Source organism: Lithobates pipiens, unplaced genomic scaffold, assembly GCF_037356315.1.
Source record: "Lithobates pipiens isolate NorthernLeopardFrog02 unplaced genomic scaffold, aLitPip1_a1.2 Scaffold_8, whole genome shotgun sequence".
In the NCBI taxonomy this organism is placed as follows: Eukaryota; Metazoa; Chordata; class Amphibia; order Anura; family Ranidae; genus Lithobates; species Lithobates pipiens.
In genome coordinates this window covers 160,711,688-160,724,271 of record NW_027507903.1, presented here as the reverse complement: position 1 = coordinate 160,724,271, position 12,584 = coordinate 160,711,688, and the positions used below count along the sequence as shown (strand labels likewise).

At 40.3% G+C, this 12,584-nt stretch overlaps 1 protein-coding gene across 1 annotated transcript in view; it reads right to left on the bottom strand.

Annotated features, from left to right (window-relative positions):
- ELAPOR2 (endosome-lysosome associated apoptosis and autophagy regulator family member 2) overlaps positions 1-12,584 on the bottom strand; it is a 164,312-nt gene that overhangs the window by 31,012 nt on the left and 120,716 nt on the right. Inside the window, exons 12-15 of the mRNA XM_077473410.1 lie at positions 9,034-9,136; positions 3,866-4,003; positions 2,534-2,797; positions 790-963 (exon numbers count right to left, since the gene is read on the bottom strand). Coding sequence (XP_077329536.1) covers positions 790-963; positions 2,534-2,797; positions 3,866-4,003; positions 9,034-9,136 — 679 coding nt within the window. The remainder of the gene's footprint in view (positions 1-789; positions 964-2,533; positions 2,798-3,865; positions 4,004-9,033; positions 9,137-12,584) is intronic.

Sequence of the window (12,584 nt, the reverse complement as noted above, 5' to 3'; positions counted from 1 at the left end):
AAAACTCTATAGCGTGTGTTATTCCGGAAGGGATGAAGTGATAGATCTATTGAGTTTCACAAGTAGTTAGCCTAAACAGGAGACAAATATGACCCATCGCATTGCGTGGCAGTGCACACATCTGTACACATTATTGTTGCACACTCCATAACTTTTTTATAGTCATTATTCTATATAAAGTGTGCAGGCACATAGCTTAGTGTAACTGACATCAATAGACTCTTCTACCCATGGCCATAGGTGTGCGCACAGGGTGTGCTGAGTGTGCCTGGGCTCGCCCTAATCACTCCATGCACATTAGCATTATCGTTTTGTGTGCCAGCAGGAAGATGGGAAAGATCTCCATCTTACCAACTGCCTTACGCACTTCTCTTTCACTGTGCCAGCAGGGAGATTGATCTTCCTGTCTGCGTCATATATATGTAGACACACATGTGTGCTTGAGCTTTAGGGTGCATACCCTAATACAATAGGCTGCGCACACTTATACCCATAGTCCATAAATCTGTAATTACTGGAGAACAAAAGGGGTATTGAGAAACTCATCAACACCACTATGTTGTCTAAGTCAAGGTTCTCTTGTATCCACCTGCAAACATTTCCATATGTCCATATGTTACATGTGATTTTTACATCCACAAACATTTCCAAATCTCTGCAATTTCCAAGTGATGTGTTACTTAGTCAAGTTAGTGAAAAAAATTTAAATCGCATTTTTTTTGAGATGATTATTCTGCTGTATGGTGTCACTGAATTAAGTATATGTGCAATATGTGTTAAAGTTCTTACTCCATTTCCGCATAGACTGATGTTGAATACATGAAAGTACTTTGTCCCTTTGGAAGTAAAACTGGGTCCATTCGTAAGGGTTGTCACACTGCTTAGGCTGTTGAAATTGTATATTAAACTCTGGTTTTCATGTATGACTGACCAGGAGCAGTCACTAAAGCAAGCCGAATGATCCTGAAAAAAAAAGAATGCATGTCATTAGGCATAAGATGTTTTCATTCTAAAATATTGAACTGCTAATACTTAAACTTAATAAACCAAAATAAAATGTAAAAAATAAAAGAGCAATTTAAAGATCACACACATCAATATATATGTCTACTAGTTTAGTTTCTGTAGTTTCATCATTGGTAATGATGATATACACACTTCATATAGGATAACTCTTACAAAAAAATCAAACTCTTTAGTTTCAATGCAATTTTGCCATAGTGCTTGTTGGGAGAGTAATTACAGTTTATATACTTTCCCAGATGTATGTAGCAGCAGTGAAGCGGTCTATACCAACCACAACAACATGGACTAAGAGTGGTGGGGTTTAAAGGAAAGGGGATGTGGTTTCAAACCACCATAAGTGTGGCATATGCTAAAAAGGGTCTGCCCTGTGCGGTGTACCCCCTCGGGATGTGCCGCAGCAATCACTTGTTTTTAATATGCAAAATCTGAACAAAACTCTGGATAGCCGCACTCCGGATTAAATAAAAAATAAAGTGCCTTTATTTCTTCAAATGCAAGTGCAAAACTCCATTGAACAACACATCACAGCAAAGGGGAACAAAAAGATAGAACAAGGTCCTGACGCGTTTCACGCTACAAACAGCGCTTACTCATAGCTTATTTGTTTTTAATACCTGGTCAATTCACATATGTAAGTTACCCCATTATGGACACAAATTTTCCACTACTGTTTCATTTTGCAACTATATTAAACCTGTATACTTTTCATTCTTTTTGTATATTGCATAGTTTTGATTCACCTGATATTCCCTGAGGAAGATTATGTTTAATCGAAACATGTGGGAAAAATCAGTGGCTATCTACAACGCACTTTATAGTCACCCTTAGCTGGACGACTACTAGATTATTATGTATAGTGTTAGGCCAGACATTTTCGATGCATGGATGCAAATTAAATTTTTTGTATAAAGCCTTTTCTTTTTAATTACATTGTTTCAAATTTCTCCGCTGCCATAAAGTCCCATGGGAGATACCTTTGTTGTATTTAGTCTAAAGGGACAGAGCAACCCCTGACTCATGAGATACTCACCTCAACCTAGTATAATATGCTTAAAAGGGTGGTATGTGCTTCTAACTAGGCCAAGAAAAAAGTACAAGGCTTAGCATGAAGATGCTTCTAGCAGATTTATCAAATGTACAGCAATATTTTATTTGTGCGCAGAAGGATGGCTTGTGTACAGTTTGGTTCAGATGAATTAAATGTTTTAAGACCTATTATGTCAGATGACCCTGGAATTTCAAATACAGTATGAGATTGAGAGACAATATTCTTCTCAGGCATAAGCACTTAAAGCCACTTCTCATTACAAAATGTAAAAGCACTTTTGTACCGGCCTCGATGTCTATGTATGGACCTCTGTCCTCAGCCTAAGGATCAGACAGCAAATGGGTTGCTGAGAGAAACACTGCTTAAAGAATCAGATCTGACAAAAGATAATGGGAGAGTAATACTGCCTAAGCTAACAGAAAGTAATGGGCATGCTATAGGGCACTTAGCATAAGGTACCTTGTTACTTCTACTTGCAGGACCACAGGGAATACAGGCCTCCTTTCCATACACTTGATGTGAAGACAAGTATGTGTTGACCGGGCATTCTTTGCATGTACTGCTCTCTTTATCAATATAATGTCCTGCAGGACACGGGACACAGGAAGATCTTAGCTGCTGAGAACCCATGGCACAGGCGCGGCAGGTTGATGCTACTCCATCCATAACATTGGATACAGTTATTGAATAGATCTTCACAACATCATTTATATAACCCCGGCTCTGAAAGAAAACAGAGATTTAACACAAAGGTTTTTTTCACTCCCTGCTAAATAAACAATGAACAATTCAGTATAATTTAATTTCAACTCATATTTTGCTGCGATATTAGCCATCTCAACACATTAAACGTGATTAATGGCCTTTTAAATAAATGTAGACAGTCTTATTAAGAGTGTATTATGCCTCTGCCTACACAAACAACCTAGATAAAACAAAAAATGTTCTAGTTATTTCTAAAGTTATCTATGAGAGCAAATGTGAATTCCATAAAGCAAGATATTTATGCAGGAGTTTATAAGATAGCATATTAAAAAGATTTGTCTATGGTATTTCCAGGGAACATATTTATTTTGCCGAAATCTTCTGAACTGAAACAATTTATTCCAAATCTTTCAGCCAGAGGCATTAGTATTGACTTAATATTTTTCACCAGTCCAGTTTAAAAATCCATTTGTAGCAACTGCCCATAAAATGTGTCACTTATGAGTACTTGAGCACTTATGAGTGCCCCTCAAATTTCCACTCCTAGAATAAATACACCCCAATCATCCCTACTAGCACAAACAATCCCCCCCCCCCCCCGACAAAAAAACAAAATTCCCCTCTTAGCACAAATTACCCAAACCCCCCCCCCCCTACCACATCACCTCTTCTAGCACAAATCCCCGATCCTGGCACAAATCCTCTTCCCATACACAAATCCCCCCAAATCACCATTCCTAGCACCCCTCCTAATTTCCCCTTCTAGAAGAATTCTTATCCCCTGCCACCCTCCAAATTCCCCCTCCCAACACAAATCCCCACCCCAATCTCCTTATGGTGTGCCCCCGCCCCAGCATATCACAGTGCCCAGGGCAGCCTTCCCTTCTGCCCACCCCTTGTCCTGGCCCTGATAATCAGTATAAAATAATGAATGTGTCCTAGGTTCCCGTATCATTAAATCTGTTTATTTTGTTAAAGAATTCACACTGAAATAGAATGATGAATACCATACTAGCTGACAAGTGTTTCACACTATCATTAACTTGTACTCTCTAAATGAAATACTTCAATAGATAATATACTTACAAATTTTGCTTGGTTGGTTCTCTGAAATGCCCATGTAAACATGTATGTAGCATTCTTGGGTATAATGTGAGTGTAAGACTGCTTTTCCCGGTTTCCTCCCCATGATTCTACCACACTTGTTGTTTTTCTGTTTACATCCTATAGAAATTAGAACAATTTCAGAAAGATAAAATCAAATGAAACAATATCTCCAATGTCCAGGTTTTAACAGCCGCCATGTAATAGACCAATGACATAAGGAGAACACATGGCAGGCTGACAACCCTGCTGCTCATTTGGGGGCAGCAGCTTAGAGTTGTCAGCATGCACCAAGGAGTTCTGTTAATGTCAGGATCTCCACGAAAGAAACTTTACACCAGATTCACAAATTATTTGCTTATAAAAGCTGTATTTGATGCCAAACATACTTAGATTTTGGGTTTATATACACGTTAACATCCAAAAATAGAAAGGACAGTGATGGAAAATGAATACTTTGAAAAATAACATTGCCATTAACAGATATAATAAATCTAAGTGCTCAGAGATACTACAGGAACTGCCTACCCCAGTGAATTCTCAGAGAAAATGTTTAAAGAAAAAAAATGTGTAAGGGATGCTAGCTTAACCTATCCCTTTTATCGGGGGCAGGAGAGAGCCACCCCCGTCCCGCTGTGCTCTGGTCGTCTCTGCCGCTAACTGGAGCCATCGGTAGCGGCGGAGACTATATTGTCCTTCCCGCTGACAGGCCTAGAGCCAAGTGAAGGAAAGATGGCCCCCACATAACATTGGATGCCGGAAGCGACGTCAAACATCACTTCCGCCCAATGGTCTTAAAGGGGAATTTATTTATTTTTTGTAAAAAAAAAAAATTTTTTTAAAAGTGACCCAAAAAAATGTTTGAAAATGACAGTGTAAAAATAAAAGTAAAACAAATAAGAAAAAAAAATGTCAAGCTCCCCATTCCGCCAAGCTCGGCGCAGAAATGAACGCATACATTATGTCGCACCTGCATATGAAAACGGTGTTCAAACCACATGTGAGGTATCGCCGTGATCGTTAGAGCGAGAGCAACACTTCTAGTCTAGCACTAGACCTCTTCTATAACTCAAGACTGGTAACCTGTAGAAATTTTTAAGCCTCGCCTATGGACATTTTTAAGGGCCAAAGTTTGTCGCCATTCCACAAGTGGGCGCAATATTGAAGCATCACATGTTGGGTATCAATTTAATTTAAAAAAGTGTATTTTTTCCCAAAAATTGTGGTTGTAAGTCTGCTGCGCAAATACAGTGTGACACAAAGTATTGCAACGACCTCCATTTTATTCTCTAGTAATTTTCTAGGAAAAAAAAAATATTTTAACCACTTTAGCCCCGGAAGGATATACCCCCATCCTGACCAGAGCATTTTTTCTTTTGCGATTCAGGCACTTTGTCAATTTAGTTGACAATTGTGCGGTTGTACAACGTTGTACCCAAACAAATGTTTTCCCACAAATAGAGCTTTCTTTTAGTGGTATTTGATATAAACAAAAAAAGAGCAACAATTTTGAAAAAATATATATATATTTTACTTTTTGCTATGATAAATATCAGCAAAAAATATATAAAAAAACTAAATTCTTGATCAGTTTAGGCCGATATGTATTCTTCTACATATTTTTGGTTAAGAAAAAAATCGCAATATTGATTAGTTTGTGCAAAACTTATAGCGTCTACAAAATAGGGGATAGATTTATGGCATTTTTATTATTATTTTTGTTTTACTGCGATTTTTATCAGAACTGCAACATTATAGCGGACAGATCAGACACTTTTGACACTATTTTGGGACCATTGACATTTATACAGCGATCAGAGCTACAAGTAGCCACTGATTACTGTATAAATGGCACTGGCAGGGAAGGGGTTAAACAATAGGGGGCGATCAAGGGGTTAAGTGTGTTCCCTGGATGTGTTCTAACTGTAGGGGGGGTGGGCTCACTACAACATGACAGAGATCACTGCTCCCGATGACAAGGAGCAGTAGATCCCTGTCATGTTGCTAGGCAGAACAGGGAAATGCCTTGTTTACATAGGCATCTCCCCATTCTGCCTCGCTGCAGTCTGCACGCCCGCTAGGCAGCAAATTCAAAGGGATGTAGCGGTATGCCCCTTTGCCAGCCTGTTCTATTCTGCCGATGTAAATCAGCGTACAACAGTTGGCAAGTGGTTAACTTGTAAACACCAAGTCTGAAAAATAGGTCCGGTTAATACAAAAACAATTATTTTTTTATTTTTTATCTTAATTTTTTTTTACATGTCAGGTTGCTTTAACTGATTTCATCTGCAGATCGAAGTTCACCCCTTTGATCTGTAAATGAACAAATAAAAAGAAAGTTACAAAATGTCATTGTACCTTTCTGTATTCCCAGCTGAGCAATGTTGTTGATAAACATTGCCAGACTGCTTCTTTCTTTTTTTTTTGACAGCTCCTGCTGCCGGGACCTTCTCTGTTCACTCGGCAATGCAGCTGTGATTACCATGTACTGGGGCAGGGAGAGTCCTGGCAGCAGGGCAGAAATACTGGACGGTCTACACACACCCTGTGTACAATGATGAAATGTTTATGGGTGTCTAGCACACCCAGAGTTTGAAACTGGTTAAAGCCATTTCAAAAGTTGTTTTTAACTTTTTTAACCGATTGCCGACCGGCTGGGCGAAACAACGTTATGTTATGTTGCTTCGCCTTATGTCCACTAGGGGCACACATGCGCCACCGGAGGACCCGCAAGCAACCGAAGCGTGTGCCTGACCCCAATGCGAGTGCCCGGTGGGTAGGATGACCGCGATCACTCGTGACATAGTGAGAACAGGGATCTGTGTGTGTAAATACGTGTGCAGTTCTTTTCTGGGGAGAGGAGACAGATTGTGTGTTCATACTATGTATGAACACCGATCTCTGTCTCCTCCTAGTCAGTCCCATCCCCCCACAGTTAGAACACAAACCGGGAACACAATTAACCCCTTGATTGTCACCTAGTGTTAACCCCTTCCCTGCCAGTGACATTTACACAGTAATCAGCGCATTTTTATAGCACTGATCGCTGTGTAATTGTCAATGGTTTCAAAAATGTGTTAAAAGTTTCCGATAGAGTTTCACATTGCACAGCTACGTTCCAATGTTAAAAATAAATAAAATCATGCTAAAAACTGAGAACAATTAATAATGAATAATGTCCAAAATGTAGGTCAGCATGCAATATGATAGTGCATCAAGGCTCTATAAGTGAGTCCACATAAGTTGTAGACAAAACCTTCTTTAGCCCCATTACACACTATCAGTTTTTCTGCTGAGTTTTTCCTTCAGATTTACCAAAACCATGTAGTAGAAGGGCCTGCCTGATTGCATACACATTGAAACTCCTAAGGTTTGACCTCATATCATATGGTTTTGGTAAATCTGAACGAAAAACTCAGCAGAAAAACTGATAGTGTGTATGGGGCTTAAGTGATAATATCCACCATCCATCACCTTGAACCGCAGTGCCTCCACCAAAAGCTGTACAAACTGCTTACCAGCTCCTGTGGACCCCTTATTACAGGGGGTCGATCTGTGCCTGTGGCTTAAACCCACTTCCCATCCAATTCACTGAGTGACCTCTGATTGGTGGAGGATCCCTGAGATGCAGAGAAAGGCTCTGGCTGGGTTTAAGCCACTGTAATAAGGGGTCACAGGAGCTGGTAAGCAGTTTGTACAGCTTTTGGTGGAGGCACTGCGGTTCAAGGTGATGGATGGTGGATATTATCACTAATGCCCCATACACATGATTGGACATTCCAACTACAAAATCCATCAGATTTTTTTTGCCAGATTTTGGCCAAAACTTGTCTTGCATACACACGGTCGGAAAATCCGATCGTTCTGAACGAGGTGATGTCAAACACGTACGTCGGGACTATAAACGGGCCAGTAGCCAATAGCTTTCGTCTCTTAGTTTATTCTAAGCATACGTGGCACTTTGTCCATCGGAATTGTCTACACACGATCGGAAATTATGCGACCGGATATTTTTGTCGGAAAATTTTAGATCCAGATCTCAAACTTTGTGCGTCGGAAAATTCGACGGAAAAAGTCAGATGGAGCCCACACATGGTTGCATTTTCCAACAACATGATCCGATCGCACATTTTTCGTCGGAAAATCCGACCATGAATGAATGAATGAAATACTTGTATAGCGCACAATGCGAACTGAATCGCCTCTAGGCGCTGTGGCGAGCTTTGATCATCTGCTAAAAGAGGAAGGTCTTGATTTTTTCCTAAAAGTCAGGTGATTTTCTTCCAGGCGGATGTTGATTGGTAGAGCATTCCATAGCCGAGGCCCTTGGACAGCAAATCTTTGATCCCCCTTGGATTTATACCAGGCTTTGGCACGAGGAGGAGGTTTTTGTTGGCTGATCGAAGACTGCGGTTTGGTGTGTAATGATTTATTTTCTCCATTAGAATTATGTGTACGGGGCATAAGAAGGCTTTGTCTACAACTTATGTGGACTTATAGAGATTTGATGCCCTATCATATTGCATGCTGACCTACATTTTGGACATTATTCATCAGTAATTGTTCTCTGTTTTTTAGCTCCATTTTATTTATTTTTATGTTGATTGTGATTGTGCTACACAAGAGAATCGCTGCTGGGCGTTTTATTTAGGGTTACATTTTCGATACAATTTTCTATACAATTTTTCTATTGATGTTCCAATGTTGCCACCTTCAGGAAAAAGCTCAAAAAAGTGCTAGCAGCAGTTGCTGAAATGTATGCGGGTATACAGGAAGTGGATGCAAATGGGTTGCAGGAGATCAGAAGTGCTGAGATAAGAATTAAAATAAGTTGTTTAAAATACACAAACCTATAAAACCTTATCAAAATTAACTTCTAGTCATTTAAAGTTTACATCCACTGTAAGATAACATCATCCATAGATTAAATGAATAAATAACCGGGATGCCCCTACACAAAACACTTTTAAAGCATATATAAAATTAACATTAAAGAGTGGCTCAAGTTATCAATATTTTTTCTGCCATTGCTGCTAACAAATACACACAGTTACACTTGCAGAAATTGAAATTACTACAGCTTTATTTTTTTTTATAAATTATCAAAATAATTGTCAATCCCCAGCAATATTTCCTGAGGTATCACTTACCACCATGAAGTATAGCACGCAGTCTGCAGTACAAATCGTTTCAAACACAAATGTAATCCTGCCCACCTCTGCATCATTTGTCCCAGTCATTGATGTTGGAGACCTAAAATTGTAAAGCAAAATTATTTGTACACTTCAAACTCCATTTTACGACTTTTATTTTGTTATTCTATCCAGCCATTTTAGCACCTGTGGACAAATGGATGGCACAACATTCACTTCCACAGTGCTCAAAGCATTTAACATTAAGAAACCTTTACAGCAGAAGAGCAATTCCACATGTATTCAGAATAAATCCTGTACTTCTCGGCTTTGTGTGCAGATTGAGAGCATCACAACTGTAATACAAAAATGTACAGCAGAGGGCGCTGACATAGTGTAGTAAATGGGATCTGTTTATCCTTATTATTATTATTATTATTATACAGGTTTTATATAGCGCCAACAGTTTACTCAGCGCTTTACAACAGGAGGGCAGACATTACAGTTACATTAAATCATATAAATATGATTCCATTTACTATAGTATTCCATCAACCTCTGGTGTTTTTTCTTTTGTATTACAGTGACCATCCTGCACAAGTGTATCTGCATTGTCACAAGAAAGTTAAAGGGTAACTCCACTTTCATGGGGGGGGGGGGGGGGCAGCTAATAATTATTGCATATATAATTGTTACACAATCCACACTGTAACTAAATGCTAATAAAAATTACCTTTCCTTTTCAATCTGCAGTGCTGCCATTTCTGTAAAATTCAATGCAATATGGCAGCATGGAGGCATTCTGTACTGATATATGTAACGCCCCCAGAAATGTAATTATCTACTTGTGTGATTACTTTTCCCAGAAGTCTGCACTAAGACACAAGTCAGATTTTAGGCATCAGCTGCAACATAAATGTAATTTATGGCCTGTTGCTGCCAAGGGTTTAATCACTTCTAAAGGGATGCAGACACAGCAACTTTCCGCATTGGACTGGGTCTTATACTAATTTTGGCTACAAAAAAACACACTCTAGGGCTTATTTTCAGGGGATATCTTATTTATTTATGGTGTACTTATGTACAAAAAAGTTCCCATGTCCCTTGTCTTCTCCCCTTTTCTCCCCCTGTCAGCTCAGTAGTCAGCATTATGAAATTCTGTAATCCCAAACATAAAGCTTATTTAAAGCGGAGTTCAGCCTGGGTAAGGAAAAATTAAAAGTCAGCAGCTACAAATACTGCAACTGCTGACTTTTAATATAACACTTACCTGTTCAGGTAGCCTGCGATGTTGGCACCCGAAGCCAACCCATCCCTTGGCTCCAGGTGCAGATGCCGTCATCCTTACAAAGGAAAACAGAAAGTGAAGCCTTACGGCTGCACAGTCTGTTTCCTGCTGCGCAAGCGTTATTCGCGCTGCACTTTCTGAATGGTCCCTACTGTCTTCTGGGACCTGTGTGTCTCCCTGAATGCAGCGGGGGGGGACATGGCGTAGTATAATATTGTGTGGCAATCTTTCCCCCGAAAGTGAGAGCAGATACATTTATTTGACAGGTATTCGCTCCCTCCTCCCCCCCTGAAAGGTGCAAAATGTGGCACCGTAGGGGGGAGAGGAATCCGATTGAACTCTGCTTTAAAGTCCTTGTAAAATCATGTAATTGGTCTCTCTTTGGGAGGACCCCCCACCAGGTACTTGGAGGACTGGCTTTGGCAGGTCCCTAGGGACATGGGTCTACCCACCTTCAGGCTAGGTAGACCATGGAGTGCCTTGCAAAAAGTGAAAACACAAAATATGAAAGTACAAGCCGACCCCGGCTCTCACAATTGCAATGGTAGATAAAAGTCCAAGAAGTCCACGGGTAATAGATGAAGGGCAAAAGGAAGAAAATCCTGCAGTTTCTGAAGAACAGACCTGGGATGGATACCTCAATGGAACATAGAAGAGAACAGTACGGGGTGCAAATATTAAAAAGACTGTTGGCAATAGACTACAAAAACCCCTGTTTTCCTAGTTGCAGGCCAGCTTTAAAAAGGAGGCGGAGCCTCAGAAACGCGTTGCAACCTGCCCCCCTTTGTCCAGTGATGTCACCTGCTCCCTGTCAGTGGCTCAAGTGGATGGCCAAGGAGACCGCTGATCATCCATCCCATTGGTGGGTCCTTGTCTGTATTCATATGCATGTGGAACTACTGCTGATCCAGTCCACAGGATTGCTGCCTCTGCCAATGCTTTTCACTCATCTTTTCAGATGTAAGTGAGTCTGCATAATATCCATTTATGAAACAGAGATCAGCCGTGATCCTCAGGATCATATGTTATCTCTAATGAAGTGCATTCTATGGCCTTGGGGGAAATTTATCAGAACTGAAGCAGACAGAATCTGGAGAAACTATACATGGCAATCGGGGAGCTTCTATCTTCAGCTTGTTCTGTTAAGCTTTTAAAAATGAATGATAGAGACTGATTGGTTCCATGTACAAAGGTTCCAGATTCTGGCTGCTCAAAAGTTGTTGTTTTTTTCATTTTTATTGTTTTCTGGATAATTTGTACAAACAACATTTTATCATACAGAATATGTCAAATAAAGCTTATATTGGAAGAATGGTAAATCCAGTTTTTATAAATTCCCCTACTTGTATGTTTTTACAGAATGCCAAGCATTCCATTAATAAAAGAGAAGGTTTATTCAGTCCCTCCCCTCCAGAATGTGTAAAAAATGTAAAAATAATACAAGGAGTTTTTTGAATGAGGGTGAAAGTGGAGGGTGAGCAGCATGATCCATTTACTGGTAGAGCCAAGGGTGTTACAGTGATTGTAAACCTTTGACATGAAATATGAACAAAGCATACCCTTCTATAGTGTGTACTCAATCCAGAGCAGTAAGTGTCATTTTGGTTTACTGCCCTGTTTCTCTGCTAGAATCACTTGTGACAAATTTTCCTAATATCAAGAGACAAATTTGACAGGGGAGCAAGGGTGCATCATGAATTCATTGGGCCCTTGTGCAAGATCAAAAGCGGGCCCTAGGCATCGAAAAAAAATGTGGTGAGCAAAGTGAGTTGCGGCAAAAAGTGGGCGTGGCTTAAGTGGGTGTAGTTAAATAGAGTCTGAGGTGACTTACATAGTGCAGAATGTGATCATGTTAAATAGGAAATTTACAGCGCGGAGGTTACAGCGATGGGTAATATGAGCAGGAGAGGAGTGCAGAGTGTATGGCAGTGGGTAGTGTGTGCAGTAGGAGTGCGGAGTGTAGGGCGGTAGGTAGTATGTGCATGAGAGGAGTGCAGAGTGTACAACAGTGGGTAGTATATGCAGGAGAGGTGTGTGGAGTGAAGGGCGGTGGGTAGTATGTGCAGGGAATGGAGTGCAGAGTGTACAATGGTGGGTAGTATGTGCAGGAGAGGAGTGTGGAGTGAAGGGCAGTAGGTAGTATGTGCAGGGAGTGGAGTACAGAGTGTATGGTTGTGGGTCATTAGTGAAGGGAGAAGAGTGACTAAGTCCTAAGTCATTGCTCCAGAGCTCCAAGCTTTATATATTCTGCACTTTGAATCGATGTAGAGAAGAGAAAACT